The sequence below is a fragment of the Cyprinus carpio genome, chromosome A3, assembly GCF_018340385.1.
Source record: "Cyprinus carpio isolate SPL01 chromosome A3, ASM1834038v1, whole genome shotgun sequence".
Classification (NCBI taxonomy): Eukaryota; Metazoa; Chordata; class Actinopteri; order Cypriniformes; family Cyprinidae; genus Cyprinus; species Cyprinus carpio.
Window position 1 is genome coordinate 34,587,918 of NC_056574.1, and position 17,253 is coordinate 34,605,170.

General features: G+C 37.3%; 1 protein-coding gene across 1 annotated transcript; it reads left to right on the top strand.

Annotated features, from left to right (window-relative positions):
- The first annotated feature begins 1,319 nt into the window (after positions 1-1,319).
- sdr42e2 (short chain dehydrogenase/reductase family 42E, member 2) lies at positions 1,320-16,510 on the top strand. The gene is made up of 12 exons (XM_042733305.1): positions 1,320-1,500; positions 3,220-3,608; positions 4,677-4,797; positions 5,508-5,565; positions 5,965-6,079; positions 6,437-6,516; positions 7,650-7,732; positions 12,217-12,354; positions 12,429-12,494; positions 12,587-12,650; positions 12,740-12,813; positions 15,803-16,510. The coding sequence occupies exons 2-12, from the start codon at positions 3,259-3,261 to the stop codon at positions 16,028-16,030; spliced, it is 1,377 nt and encodes a 458-aa protein (XP_042589239.1). The 5' UTR covers positions 1,320-1,500; positions 3,220-3,258; the 3' UTR covers positions 16,031-16,510.
- Positions 16,511-17,253: the final 743 nt, after the last annotated feature.

Consider the following 17,253-nt stretch of genomic DNA (forward strand, 5'->3'; position numbering starts at 1 on the left):
TATATGCAAAATACATTTAACTGAATGTATTCTGAATTTATATTACCAATATATTTTACTGATATACTATATTTGTCGTTATGTGTGAACATTTGTTAAAGGACCATTTTCTAGCATGACAGGATAAATAATTAAGCTGTTTAAATTTGAATGGGAAAATTCCACCGCTTACATGACGTCACAAATATTTCGAACGCTTCAAAGAGACACTCGTCAGCGTGACGTCACTGAGCCTGGCTATAAATACTGGGCATTTCTTCATCATGAGAGCAGCTCTGGTTTGTAGGGGGCCTGAATGCTGTAGTTTAGATCAGACTCGGGGTGGGGTGGATGGGTTTAGCGTCAGAGACCCCCATGGCACCTCGTGAAGCTAGAAGGAGGGTAAAAAATTGCAAGGTGGGTGGGTGGGGAGCAGGGGGCGCCCTAGATCTGTGTTTCCAAAGATAGACTCACCAACACTCTTCACACCAGACATTACACGTCACATATAACAAAATACCAAGTTCCATCATGGCGTTTTGGACATGAACCAGAGTATCATATGATGTACAAGAATTCCAGATCACGCGATGATATCTGTAGTATTTTATTTCAAATGAACATAAGATTAAGATAAAGTTGTGTTAAATGTTCGGTATAAATACACATTTTTATTACAGAAATATAATATAAAAATACAAATATATAATATATATAATAAAATATAATATAATGCACTGATTTCAATCACTAGTGAAGACGCCAAGGAAAGAGAAGGTAGTTTTTAATATTCAGTGATGAGAAGTTATTTAGTGTGTTAATAGTTTGAAAAATTCATCATAATCTATGGTCTGTCTGTTGTACAATAGCTTTGACCCCTCACATCCAGTCATAACTAAGACTGAACAGTACTTACTCTTAATTGATCTTGATGAAAATGTCTACATATGCTTAAGTATTAATATGTATAAAATATAACCAAAAACTAACAAAGAACAACACTGCCAGTATTAACCCCAGATTAATTAGTTTACTGCAGAAGGAGATTTGTAACGACATGAGGTGAGGATGAGTGAGTGAACTGATACCATCCGCTCTGTCACAGTTTGACACATTTAATGGTAGGCTACTTTTGATGCTTGATACTTAAGTAGTTTTTAATATTAGTTATTTTGGTACATTTAGCATTCTTAAGTATTTTTCCGTCTTAATTTAGCTTACTTTTTTTTTTTTTTTTGCAGACGGATAAGGTATTATTATGTATTTTGTGCTTCTTGTTCTTCCTTTTCTTCCTCTTCTTTTTATTGAATAATGTAAGATTTATTTAAGATTTAGAATGACTGAATCATTGAAACGAAGAGCTGCTCAACCGATTGGCCGGCGCTGGTGCTGATTGGCTGCTGTGCGGGCTCGCGCGTGTTTTACGGTAGCGCGCTCAGGTGAGGCGCAGGTGATTGAGAGATGCAGCACATCATCAGAGACACTGACGGACACAGCACACATATGAGCACTGACTGACAGGTAAAAACAAACCCGTTTGCTTCTGTTTTAAAGTGATTTAACAACAGATCAATTATGAACTAAGTAAAGGGTGCGTGTGCAGAGAAAGCTGGGACATGCAAATTTAATGTCATTCTGGCTATCTGAATAATATCAATTACAGTTCACTTTTTTAATTTCTGTTTTTTCTTTTTCGCTTATAATGAAATGAAAATAATATAATAACACTAAAACTTAAAATTATTATATTATTAATAAAACATCATTATATAAGAACTTTATAGGCTATAATTTCCATTCTGGGTCACACTTTATTTTGCAGAGTTCATGTTTCCACGTACTTATTAATTACAGAGTAACTGTAATGAACTAAATGCATTTGGTGTGTAATTATTTCCTTGTATCTGCTTGTAACTACTCGTTCTTGTTATCAATATAGTAAATAATTATAGCAAACTGGAATGCTGTAAAAATAAACGTAAAAATCTGTGTTGTATGTAACAATAACTATAGAAATGAAAATGTTTTGGTATACTGTGTGGTCTACAGTAGAATGACACTACAATTATTTTTTTCTGTGATGTCTTCGTATTTGCAATGTTTTGTTCATACATATATTTATAGGAATTTATAAACCATAAAGGAACCAAGAGCCTTTATGGCACAATATACATAAAAGTTCTGTTTCTTCTGTTCCTGTGTGCAAGATTCAATGGTTTCACATTATGTTAAATCATAATTTGCAAAGTAACCTTTAAGGTCCTATCAAGGTTAACTTCATAATTCATGTCTTGCTATTGAAAAGTTTATGTAAACTGCACATGAAGATTTCCTTTGCTGTCCTACAGAGGCATTCATTTCTGTTATTCATAATAAAAAACTAATTTTATATGTTTATTTTTTTATTTAATTTATTAATTTCAGTATTAAATAGAGAAGCTGTTTTTTTGTTGCTGAGTACAAATGAGATCTACTTAAAATGATGACAATTATCTAAAAATCCCCAAATCCCAAACTTTAAAATTCTCTAAAGTTTGTTTTGAAGGAGCTGACTTTTTTTAGTCAACTTTGACAAAAATATTAGCACATTTACCAATTTACATGTGGAATAAGGAAAAAGAATCATCAGGATAAAGGCTGACGATATCCCTTGATTTACAGTATAAATGTTTTCATAGCAGATGAGAAACCTTCTGAAAGAGGTAAATAGTTTATTTTAAGCATATATTTTTCTTGATCTCTCATATTTATGACTTTCTTCTGTGGAACACAAAAGTAGATATTTCTGAAAAATGTATTTGTTTATTTGGCCAAGTAAAGAAAGCTCAAGGAATCCAGTGTTTCTTTGGGTTATATATATATATATATATATCATGTATTTATATGATTGAGTTATAGTCTGAGGACAGCTATATATATATATATTTCATCCACCCATATGATTGAGTTATAGTCTGAGGACAGCTGATTTTATGCAATTTTAGGGCTGTCAAATTTTTCTAGCGATCATTTCTGTGGAACTGGAGATGTTGCCATATTCAAACACAATAGTTGCAGGACATGTGTTGTCCCACTGAGCAGTTTTTGGTAACAGTTAATGCCCAGTGTGTTGGGAAAAGTTTAACATCAGCCTTTCTACATGGAGAGGTGAATTATGCATCCGTTCACTCGCTCATAGACAGATCTGTTTCACAGCAGCCGATCATTCATTAGACTCTCACTGTCTCTGGTCGTCCCCAGACTGGACGCAGTGGAGGTATCTGAAGCCACAGGTGCATTATGAAGGAGAACAGGTCCTTGTGTCAGGTGGAGCAGCTGCCCTGTGCATGTCTGCTAGACTGCCACCGACAGACCCACACCCGCAGCGCCGCAGGGGCCCCCATCCGACACAGAGCCAACGGGGCAGTGGGGGCCTTGTGCAACAGTCCCAACTGTGTGGTGGCCGCCAGGCTGGAGGGCTCTGAGCAGGGACAGCATGGGACCGGCAGGGTGCTGGTCACCGGAGGAGCCGGATACTTCGGATTCAGACTGGGCCGCGCTCTGGCAGGCCAAGGGGCCACAGTCTTTCTGCTGGACCTCCATAAGCCGCCTTGGGATATCCCTGATGGAGCCGTCTTCCAGCAGGTAAAGTGAAACCGGAGAGGAGAGCATTGGTAATATAGTGTTGAGGGGCAGCGGACTGTAACAGAAGCAGATGGGTGCCAGGTGCAGAGTACGCAGGGTGAGGCAGGACAGCAGCCTCCAGTTTCAGCACAATTTTTCATGACTCTTCGCTGACGTGAAACCGCCGGGATTCAGGTAGAGCTGAGAAAGTGAATCTGAAGCTGCCATCTCAAGCACAACTTGACAAAACCAAGTTTTAGAAATTTTAATTGTTTTAAACCAGGTTTCTGAAGGTTTAGCTCAACTTCTTTTGTTTTTATGGGATTATGGTGTATGATGATGATCACACGGTTGGATCAGTGGTTGTCAGCTGGTGGATTGTGGCCCAAAAATGTGTGTTTACAGCAGGGGTGGGGGACAATGCTTAATGCAACTAACAATATCATTGTTCATGGTTAGGATAGCAAAATAAAAAAGGAGAAAACACGATTGTGCATCCACTCAAACACAATGGTATTACTTGATCAAAAATTACTTGCTATGCAAAAAGTACACTGACAGAGATTATTTCTGCCAACCAGTTAAACTCTGAATATTGGAATAGCTTGAATTAGTAACATTGAATTATTTACATTGTCCATTTTTGTATCCAGTCTATGTTCCATTAATTATTTTCCGGATTTTGTGGATCATAGTAATATGAATACATTTCACGTTGGATTTGATGGGCATTTTTGTAACTTTTTTGTAACAAAATGTGTGTCCTGAAGCAAAAACAGTTGAGAACCAAATAATATTAAAAACTAACATGTTTCTGTCAGTCTAGAAACATTGTCTAAAAGTAATCAAAAAGTAATGATTTAGGCAAATTGTTGTGGTTCTATCAAATCTAAGCTAATTAATAAAGCTTTAATCAATAATTCATTAATAAACCCCAGTCAAGTATAATCTGAATATTCATTCCTAATTTGATTCCCAAGATAATGGGAAGAAATATTTTATCATAATGAATAATTACACACACACACACACACACACACATTTATAATTTTTTTTTTAACATAGCTGTTTGAATGGCCATTGTTATGATTTAGTATATCTGTGTGTGTTTTACTTCAAATTGATATCCGGGATTATGATGCCCTGTATAAGATCTGTGCGGGAGTGGACGTTATTTATCACACTGCTTCCTACGGGATGTCCGGACCTGAACAGGTCAGTGAGTAAGACATGCATCACTGAGACAGAAACACAAATACATTCAAATATATGGCATGTAACATTACTTGAGTCCCTATTGTGCATTGAATTACAGTATATTAGTACATACATGTAGAGCATTTTAGTCTGCATAAAACAGGCCATATGTCACATCATTAAAATTGCTTGCTAAATTATTTATGTTTATGAGAACCCCTATTGCCAGTCCTATGAGTGAAACTTCAATTAGCTTTTAAAGTTAAATTAGCTTTTTTATTATTCTATCTTGTACAGGAGGGATCATACTAGCTTCAAAGTTAAGTGTACTTATGTGTTAAATAATATCTTTATTTAGGACTTGTCTCCTACTCATATTTTAACTTCCCCAATAACACATTTAGAAATACTGTCAAAATCGGTAAATTAAGTACTTTATAAAAATCATATTTTCTATTAATGATATATTTGTGTTAGAACTGCTATTTTTTCTTGACTTTTTATGTTAAGATGTTATGTTATGTATGTTTGGTCACTAACATGTTAAGATCCACACAATGAATGATAATCATATATTCATTCCATGACATATAAATGTTGATTTTTTTAAAGATAATATTAACATTATTTTCACATTGTAATTATTCTGAGTGTGAAGGTTTTTACTACTGCCATAATGTATCCTACTGAAGTGAAATATTCTGGTCATAGTTTTTCTTGTTCTACAGTTGAGGAGAAAGCAGATTGAATCAGTCAATGTTGGCGGCACGAATAATGTCATAAACGGTGAGCTGCCACCATTAGATTCACTGATCCTGCAACTATCAGCCCTGTTATTCAAACAATAAGTTTAGTGTCTAATGATTTTTGTAATATTTCCCATTCAGTAGGCCCAAGAGCAATTCGATTTAGGCAGACATATTGTTCTAAATATAGAAAACTGTCTCATACAGGTGCATGCAGATTATGAGATTTTCACTTTTGACTAAATTTAGTGGTGACATCATGTGTATCTTTTGCAAAGAGGACCATCTTAGAATGCATTGCAACAAGATCAGTGCAATAATTAAGAAAGCGGACAGCAAAGAAAATGACAAAGTTAAGAATAAGAAGTTTCGTATCATTTAAAATATGCTGTTTTGTTCAATATTAGAGTGTGCTGAGTGTTTGGTTGGTGTGTTGTAGTCTGTACGGAGCGAGGCATCTCTAAACTCATCTACACCAGCACAGTCAATGTGGCGTTCGCTGGCCGGCCCATCGAGGATGGAGATGAAGACTCAGTTCCCTGCGTGCCGCTGGACATGGTGAGATGGTTACAGTTAGTAGAATGTCTAAATAAAGTGAAACCAAACTGAAATCCCAACTGCATCTGACCCAAGACTTATCTAGGGTTACATGGACAAGCACCTTAAGAAAGTGTGAAAATCTAATCTTCCTTTACCCATACCCAATTTTTTAATCACCACAAACTGATCTGTTACATTAGTGAGCGTTGTTATCATAGGCATCATTAAAAAAGGGTTTAATATTTATGTATGTATGTATTTATGTACACTTAATTTAAGAACTGATATCCCATAGCTAAGTAAAAGTATAGTTTGTGAATGGTTATCAGGTCTTATCAGGATTTGTTTAAATGTTTTTGTTTTCTTCTCTCTTCGCACATAGACCATTACTCCAGAACTAAAGCTATCGCTGAACGCATGGTGCTCGCTGCCGATGGAAGATCAACAAAAGGTACGGAAATGGAAACTTGTTGGTCTCTGAAGTCGATCCTGTTATTGCGCACAATAGCAATAAGCGCAAGTGGTATCATGTACCCTGCTCATATCGTTTGTGTGTGTGTGTGTCCACTGCGTATGAGGTACTGAGGTAACGGCTGCTATGGTAATGACCACAGCCAGCAACCCAAGCCAACCGGACCTGCTGACACTGTTTTAAATTTAGACCTAGGCTTAACAATAAAGCCAAGCACTATATTTGTATAATAACACTATATATATAATAACACTTTATTTGTAGCTCCTTGCAGAAGACAAGTGAGAAACAACTTTTTTTATAGGAATCAGGGACATTGCTAATTTAAGCAGTGTAAAATTATATAATAAAATGTACATTGTATCCTTTTTTTCTGGTTTACTCGTCAAGATCAGTATTAGAGTTATTTGATATCATGATATCATGTTAGACCAAAAAAATAAAACCTATATCGGCCATTGTGATAACCCTGCCTGTGCTATGGTTTCCCAAGTACCTTGGAGTATCATGTGAATACTGTAGCAGAGGATACTAGAGGAAACATATATTTTTTGTCTTCATTCAGACAGTGCAGCTAGAGAGAGGACAGGAAGCAAAGTGGTAGAGAGACAGAACCACGAGCCGGGAATTAAACCTGAGTCGTTCGAAGCTCAACAACTGCCCATTAAGCTATCATCTGCAACTTTTATTTTGCATTTTGAAGAATATGATGAGAAATTAATTTTCACATTGGAATCTTTTGTTGACAGTTTGAAACTTTAGAACCTCAGAGACCTGGAAACAATTTCTCTCTTTCATCTTGTAAGAAACAAGTGAGATTATGAATTTTATTTTAATTATTTTATTTTAATGTATATTAATGCAATTTCTTGAAGTCTAGAGTGCTTTTTAGCACATCTTCAAGTACAGTTTTTTAAATAAATGTTTAAGATCTGAAGTAAACTACAAGTACACATTTCAAACAATTAAGCAGGCTTATTTGAGTTGATTCAAAGAATAAAAGTCTTGTTTAGATTATATTTATTATATTATTATATTTAGTTTATTATAGATTATATTTATCCATCTATTAATTTATTTGTTGCTTATATAATATTGAGGTGTTGTTGTAGATGGTGGTCTTTTACACACATGTGTCCTGCGCCCTTCTGGTATCTACGGTCCTGGAGAGAGAAGACATTTACACAGGGTGATGGTGAGTCCACTTATTCTCTCATTCTCTCTCCATCTTTACCCTTTAACTCCTTTACACTCTCTCTCTCTCACACAAAATAAAAAAAAAAAAAAAAAAAAAACACAAGCACACGCACACGCACAAACACACACACACACACGCACACGCACACGCACAAACACACACGCACACGCACAAACACACACACACACACACACACACACACACACACACACACACACACACACAGGTCCCAGACAGTTGTACTCTGTAGCCTCACCTTTGCCAGTGTGCCCAGCGCTGTACAATATTAATGGAGTCTGTGAGAGGCTCCTGTTACAGACTGTGCTTCAGCTGTACCTCTATATACAGACATATGACTGTCTGTGCTTCTGCTATGACTACATACAGACACATGACTGTCTGTGCTTCAGCTGTACCTCTACAGACATACAAATGACTGTCTGTGCTTCTGCTATGACTACATACAGACACATGAATGTCTGTGTTTCTACTATGACTACATACAGACACGACTGTCTGTGCTTCTGCTATGACTACATACAGACAGGACTGTCTGTGCTTCTGCTATGACTACATACAACACATGACTGTCTGTGCTTCTGCTGTCACTCTACAGACATACAAATGACTGTCTGTGCTTCTGCTATGACTACATACAGACACATGAATGTCTGTGTTTCTGCTGTCACTCTACAGACATACAAATGACTGTCTGTGCTTCTGCTGTCACTACAGACAAACACATGACTGTCTGTGCTTCTGCTATGACTAAATACAGACAGGACTGTCTGTGCTTCTGCTATGACTACATACAACACATGACTGTCTGTGCTTCTGCTGTGACTCTACAGACATACACGTGACTGTCTGTGCTTCTGCTATGACTACATACATACATATACATGACTGTCTGTGCTTCTGCTATGACTACATACAGACACATTGTCTGTGCTTCTGCTGTCACTCTACATGCATACATGACTATCAGTGCTTTTGCTATGACTACATACATACATATGACTGTCTGTGCTTCTGCTGTCACTCTACAGACATACACATGACTTTTTGTGTTTCAGCTGTACCTCTACAGACATATACATGACTGTCTGTGCTTCTGCTATGACTACATACATATACATGACTGTCTGTGCTTCTGCTATGACTACATACATACATGACTATCTGTGCTTCTGCTATGACTACATACATACACATGACTGTCTGTGCTTCTGCTGTCACTCTACAGACATACACATGAATGTCTGTGTTTCTGCTATGACTACATACAGACACATGACTGTCTGTGCTTCTGCTGTCACTCTACAGACATACACATGACTTTTTGTGCTTCAGCTGTATCTCTACAGACATATACATGACTGTCTGTGCTTCTGCTATGACTACATACAGACACATGAATGTCTGTGTTTCTACTATGACTACATACAGACACGACTGTCTGTGCTTCTGCTATGACTACATACATCACATGACTGTCTGTGCTTCTGTTGTCACTCTACAGACATACAAATGACTGTTTGTGCTTCTGCTATGACTACACACAGACACATGACTGTCTGTGCTTCTGCTGTCACTCTACTGACAAACATATGACTGTCTGTGCTTCTGCTATGACTAAATACAGACACATGAATGTCTGTGTTTCTGCTATGACTACATACAGACATGACTGTCTGTGCTTCTGCTATGACTACATACAACACATGACTATCTGTGCTTCTGCTGTGACTCTACAGACATACACATGACTGTCTGTGCTTCTGCTATGACTACATACATATACATGACTGTATGTGCTTCTGCTGTGTGACTACATACATACATGACTATCTGTGCTTCTGCTATGACTACATACATACACATGACTGTCTGTGCTTCTGCTGTCACTCTACAGACATACACATGACTATCTGTGCTTCTGCTATGACTACATACAGACACATGAATGTCTGTGTTTCTGCTATGACTACATACAGACACATGACTGTCTGTGCTTCTGCTATGACTACACACAGACACATGACTGTCTGTGCTTCTGCTGTCAACATACAAAAAAACACATGACTGTCTGTGCTTCTGCTATGACTAAATACAGACACATAACTGTCTGTGTTTCTGCTATGACTACATACAGACATGACTGTCTGTGCTTCTGCTATGACTACATACAACACATGACTGTCTGTGCTTCTGCTGTGACTCTACAGACATACACATGACTGTCTGTGCTTCTGCTATGACTACATACATATACATGACTGTCTGTGCTTCTGCTATGACTACATACAGACACATGAATGTCTGTGTTTCTGCTATGACTACATACAGACATGACTGTCTGTGCTTCTGCTATGACTACATACAAACACATGACTATCTGTGCTTCTGCTGTGACTCTACAGACATACACATGACTGTCTGTGCTTCTGCTATGACTACATACATATACATGACTGTATGTGCTTCTGCTGTGACTACATACATACATGACTATCTGTGCTTCTGCTATGACTACATACATACACATGACTGTCTGTGCTTCTGCTGTCACTCTACAGACATACACATGACTATCTGTGCTTCTGCTATGACTACATACAGACACATGAATGTCTGTGTTTCTGCTATGACTACATACAGACACATGACTGTCTGTGCTTCTGCTGTCACTCTACAGACATACACATGATTATCTGTGCTTCTGCTATGACTACATACAGACACATGAATGTCTGTGTTTCTGCTATGACTACATACAGACACATGACTGTCTGTGCTTCTGCTATGACTACACACAGACACATGACTGTCTGTGCTTCTGCTATGACTACATACAGACTCATGACTGTCTGTGTTTCTGCTGTCACTCTACAGACATACACATGACTGTCTGTGCTTCTGCTATGACTACATACATATACATGACTGTCTGTGCTTCTGCTGTCACTCTACAGAAATACACATGACTGTCTGTGCTTCTGCTGTCACTCTACAGACATACACATGACTATCTGTGCTTCTGCTATGACTACATACAGACACATTGTCTGTGCTTCTGCTGTCACTCTACATACATACATGACTATCTGTGCTTCTGCTATGACTACATACATACACATGACTGTCTGTGCTTCTGCTGTCACTCTACAGACATACACATGACTATCTGTTACGCTTCTGCTATGACTACATACAGACACATGACTGTCTGTGCTTCTGCTGTCACTCTACAGACATACACATGACTATCTGTGCTTCTGCTATGACTACATACAGACACATGACTGTCTGTGCTTCTGCTGTCACTCTACAGGCATACACATGACTATCTGTGCTTCTGCTATGACTACATACAGACACATGACTGTCTGTGCTTCACCTGTATCTCTACAGACATATACATGACTGTCTGTGCTTCAGCTGTACCTCTACAGACATACACATGACTGTCTGTGCTTCTGCTGTCACTCTACAGACACATATATGACAGGTGTGCTTGAGCTGTTGGTAACAATGTATATATAAGGGAAGTGACAAGGGAAGTCATGGCCTAATGGTTAGAGAGTTTGACTCCTAAACCTAAGGTTGTGGGTTCGAGTCTCGGGCCGGCAATACCACGACTGGGGTGCCCTTGAGCAAGGCACCGGACCCCCAACTACTCCCCAGGCGCCGTAGCAAAAATGGCTGCCCACTGCTCCAGGTGTGTGTTCACGGTGTGTGTGTGTTCACTGCTGTGTGTGTGCACTTTGGATGGGTTAAATGCATAGCACAAATTATGGGTCACCATACTTGGCTGTATGTCATGTCACTTTCATATTTTTTATATATATATGTATATATAAATAATTTTAATTAAATATAATTATATAGCTATATATATGATGCATACCTGTATACTGCATGAGTAAATGTATGTTCAATATATTTATATACACACAAGACCATGTCTTATCACATTTACATCTATATGTTATGCAATGTATTACTGAATATAAAATTACATACATAAAAAAAAATAAAAAAATCACAAAATATTTAACAAATGAACATATCAAAAGCGGCAATTCCTTATGTATTATTCAATATATTGTTATATATTGACACAGAATATTATTCTGTATATTTTCAATATACTGTTAAAGCATTTAATATATTGATCATGCATATAAGGAAATTTATTTTCTAAGCGTAAGGGTAGTACAGACACATGACTCTCTGTGCCTCTGTTTTGGCTCTACATACAGACACACGTCTTTTGTGCTTCTGTTGTCACTTTTCATACAGATACATGCATGCTTTCTATGTTTTTGCTTTGACCCAACATACAGACATGCATGCCTGTGCTACCTCATGTAATCTCTACACACACTAGTGTCCCTCAGTTAGAAAGTGTTGTTATCTCTGTGAAGTCAGATTACAGAAGGCAGAGGCAAAGTTTTATGATTCTCTTCTCTTCTCAGGTGAATGTGGAGAGGAGGTTGTTCAGCTTTTGTTTTGGGGACCATAATGCCAAGATGAACTGGGTACATGTGGATAATTTGGTGATGGCTCATGTTTTAGCAGCAGATGCACTGACTGCAGATAAAGCCTTTGTGGCGGTATGTGTGGCATGATAGTTATTTATTTATTTCAGATATGTATAGTGTATTCATGGCTTATTTGTGATTTTCAGAGTGGACAGGTCTACTTTATCAATGATGGGGAGTCTGCCAATGTCTTTGAATGGTTGACACCTCTTGTGAGTAGCAATCAAATCAAGTATCTTTAATTAATGCATGTGTATTAAAATTATTTGCTATATTAAGGAACTGTACCTTTATCTATCTGCAGTTTGAAAGACTAGGTTATGGTCAGCCACTGATTCACCTTCCTGTGTCTCTGGTCTACTCAGCAGGTAGGACTAAAGTGAAATTAAAATAATAAATAAAAATTGTTTGTTTGTTTTGCAAATACACCTGTATCAAGCATTCTTGTCTTCTCCAGCAATTCTGATGGAGCGACTGCATTTGGCTCTGAGTCCTATAATGGAAATTCCATTACTTCTGACAAGAAATGAGGTAAAAGTGTTTCCTCGAGCCTTCATTACATTATGTCTTGACTAAGGTCAAGTTGGGTAGTGGAGGTATGCTGGAAAAAATGAGATGAGAAATAATCAGTCATATAATGATAGCTATAGCCTGAGTATGGCATCTTTAATTACCATTACCATAGGTACTTCCTTTAGCTCTCCTTAACATGCTCAGCAGCTCTAGTACTCTGAGAGATTATGTTCTGTAATCTGTATCTGCTCCGATAAATCATATGAATAAGCATCTGTATCTGCGGAACACAATAGACTGCTTGTGTTTCCTCCAGCTGTTTCTGGGATGTTAGTAAAGGGTGACAACCAAGGCTGAGCAAGAAAGAGTTTTTGTTAGTAGAGCTGGGCATGGACTGGCATTGTGTCATGCATTAGTCATTAGAAACAGAAGCCACGAGCTAAAGGGGCAATTCTGGTCAGATGGCGGCAGGTTTGATGATTGCTTTTTGAATAAAACATGAGACACCAGCTACTTGCTGGAGATTGAGAAGGACAAGTAAAGTGCCACTGAGGAAAAGCGCACACACACACACACACACACACACACACACACAAACTCACACACGCACACACACACACACACACACACACACACACACACACACACACACACACACACACACACACACACACACACACACACACACACACACACACACACACACACACACACACAAACATGAAACCAGAAAATGAGTATATCAGTCACAGTTATATCAGAGATAATTGTACCCATCTCTTAAGAACATAATATTTCATAATTACAAAATGTTAATTTATTTCTGCTTTCATTTTGGACAATATACAGTATATAATTTGAAACCAAAAAAAAAAAACTTGCATTTTATTATTCAACGGAATGACATTCATACATTTTCTCCAAATACATGGCCAATTTATTATATTAATGCTTTTTTCACTGTGGCATGCATTATGTTTTGAGAGAGTGAAGGAGTTTGCATTGTGGTTTGTGGTGTTCTGTTCACTAGATGGCACTATCATGATTATTTGGAGGTCAACTCCAAAGACGAAAAAATGTTTGGAGAATAGATGGATGGATCCAAGGTTTTTGCCAAGTTATCCTTTAAACCATTTTTTTTTTGAACAGCTGTATAGCAGGTTAATCAAATGTATAAAATAGTAAGAATGAAACTGATTTATGTTTCTAAATTGTTTGGTTGAGCACCAGGAGTGCTTGTATTTAGTCCAACAGCAATGGGCAGTTCTCTCCAGTTACAGACAACTTGATGTATGTCACTGAAATATATGTCCTTTTTAGGGCAGAACTCCCCAACAGTGGAGGGTATAATGGGTAATGAAAGATTCATACTTTGGTTTTGGGAGTTCCCAACAACAGATTGACATGCATGCAAGGTCAAAAAACACTTCCATTGTCTTATAATATGCATTTATTTTTACCTTACTTGCTTAACGACTCCCAAACGATTCTCTCAATGATTAATTTTTCCAAACCGTTTCTTTGCGTGACACTGATCTGCAGTGATAGGTCTCATTTTCATTTCTTAATGCCTGTAATGCCTGATAAGTAAACGCATTGCTGCTTTGTGTACAGCGTTACCGTGGAAACTGCTATTTTTACCGCTCCAAAACCAGAAACTAATGGCAAAGTATTAATTTGCATTTTCATTCAGACCAACTCGAAAAGACCAACAAGTGGGCGGGCAATATGCTAATGTTTAATGTTGACGTCAACATGAAGCAGCTTGGGATTCGTTTTAAAAACAACTCGTTTCGATGATTCAGAGTCGACTCTTTCTTTTGAGAGACAATAACTTTATACAAGGTGCACTTTCAGATTTAAAACTTTGCAGGTTGTTTTCATTCACTTAGAGCTGTGTTACACACTAATTTTCAAAAATCCATAATAGGGGCACAAACTGTTTATAAGCCTGTTTATATTTGTTTTATTATGAGCTTCGCATGAATGACCACGTATATACCTTTTGGAAAATCTGCTGGGACTAGTGGGCAAAAATAACACTACCTATTTAATATGCATGAGCTAAACTGATGAGGTTAATATTGTGGCCCCTTACCCCCACACACTTTTCCGACTGCTCCTATGGCCCTGGTCTAGACACCAGTGTGCTGTTGGGTCTGGGACATCTGGCCCAGAGGAGACTTTCCATGTCGATACCCAATCTGTAGGCTGGTAAGGGGAGAGAGACTGTGGGGGCATTTGACCGTGCCAGGAGACACGCGGTCACAGAGCAGCTTTATGTAAAAGTAATGCCAGGTAAAAGGAGGTCATCAGAGCCATTAGTAAATGTGTAGCCCTCAGAATCTGATCTGTGGAGTTCATCTCTCAGCGAAGTGTCCAGCTTCAAGACAACCTGACGGTGACGCTTCTTAAACTGACAGCTTATTACAGAAATAATACACTTGGAAAGAAAGTACAAACTGAATGTAATGAATAAAATGAAAATGTATTATAGTTTAAATTGATATTAAATGCAACTTGAACTTAAGAGTGATTTTTCAGCCATATTATATGGGACTTATTTAGTACATCTTTATATTTTATAATTATATGGTAAACTAAAACGTATTTCATAAGCTTCTGTGGTAGACTAAAATATTCTTTAATCTCATTTCTGTTCAAACGTGTATGTCATGTTTTCAGTATATTCGTAATTACACGTCAGGGTTAAGTGATGAAGATCCAGTTTAGTACAAATATTAACTTTAAATGTGATATCTAACAAAACACCACAGTTAAAATTATAATCAAGTGCTTTGCATGTGCTTTATTATGTTAGTCAAGTGTACTTCACAGAAGATTAATAAAACGATATAAATACACTTCTAAGTTAGAACTTTTATTTTGACATTATTACAAAGTGCACTTTTTGTTGTATGTCTGATGTGAGATCGGTACTATCATCTCATCTCTTAGCATGTTCAGCAGCCCTGACACGGCCGTCTGACCTCTGCATCTCTCTCAGGTGAGAAACATTGCTGTCAGTCACACCTTTAAAATCGAGAAGGCACAGCGAGAACTGGGCTTCAGTCCTAAGAAGTACAGCCTGACCGACTCGGTGGATCAGTACCTGCGGAGCAGACCGCCACGTTCAGCTGCGTCAATGTTGAACACACGACATCACTTCCTGCTGCTCCTGCTGCTCCTGATGGGATTCATCGCTCTCGTGATCTGCTCTGCAGGACGGGAATAATAATAAGCCTTAATGTTTCAGTCTCAGTTCCAAGAGAAATCCCTTGTAGGGTTTGAACTAGCTCTGGTCGGTATAGTGAATTCAAAATGATCATGACAGGTCTACTGTGCTTTTTATTTTGCCATTAAATTTCATAAAGACTATCATTTAACTAATTTTAATGCTTATTTGTCTCTGCTTAAAAGCATTTGTTCACCCAATTAATTACTCACTCTTATGTTGTTTCAAACCCATCTTTGGTTAATCTTCCAAACACAAATTAAGATATTTTAAATGAATGCTGAGCATTTTCTGTCCCTCCATTTAAGTCCAGGTAACCAAAATTGAGAAGATCCAAAAAGGTCTTGTGAAGAGATCCAATCTTTTTTTTTTATTTTTTTATGATGATCAAGATTTAATTTTGCCGTTTAATTGCATAGTAACATACAGTAAACACGGAGGTTTAAATGTGTGTGTGTGTGTGTGTGTGTGATTCACAAGAATCAGTGAGGTGTGTGACGCACACACAAGCTTCTGTCTGTGTTATGGGTCTTATGGGATTGAAATAGCATGATGATGAGTAAATGATGACAGATTTTTCATTTTTTGGGTGAACTATCCCTTTAAGACCGATGTTTGTAATTACTTTCCAAACTTCGATAATCCAATTCTAAAATGATTATTTTGCACCACCTATCAAAAATGTTCATGGACAAAAAAACATGCATTATTATTGCTGTTCATTGTTCTATTGGTGCAAGTAAAAGTCATGAAATATATATATATATATATATAAACATGCACTGATTATTTTAAATTATAAAACTGCATTTTATGTATTAAACATTTTGAAACTAATAGGCTACAATGGGTGTTAGGTTCAGATTTTTATATTGAGATTTGTATTGTCAAAAGGCAGAAATATATGTTTTTATTTATTTATTTATTTTTAAGCTATTTCACTGAGCCCTATTTTGAACCTACAGTGTTTTACTTACCAAACCACAACCACACCACCTCAGAAACAAAAATCACTTTATCATTGTATATGATAAATATAACCTGCTTGGGAACTAGTGTATCACTCTCTGACTGTGGCTAACAAATACATTGCTAGTAGATATGTTTGAAAATGATGTTTGTTAGTACTTAGACCAGCATTAATTTATTTATATCTTCTATATTAAGTCTGCAGTCCATGTACTCTGAATATTTTGGAATAGGCAAGGAAAATCTAATAAACA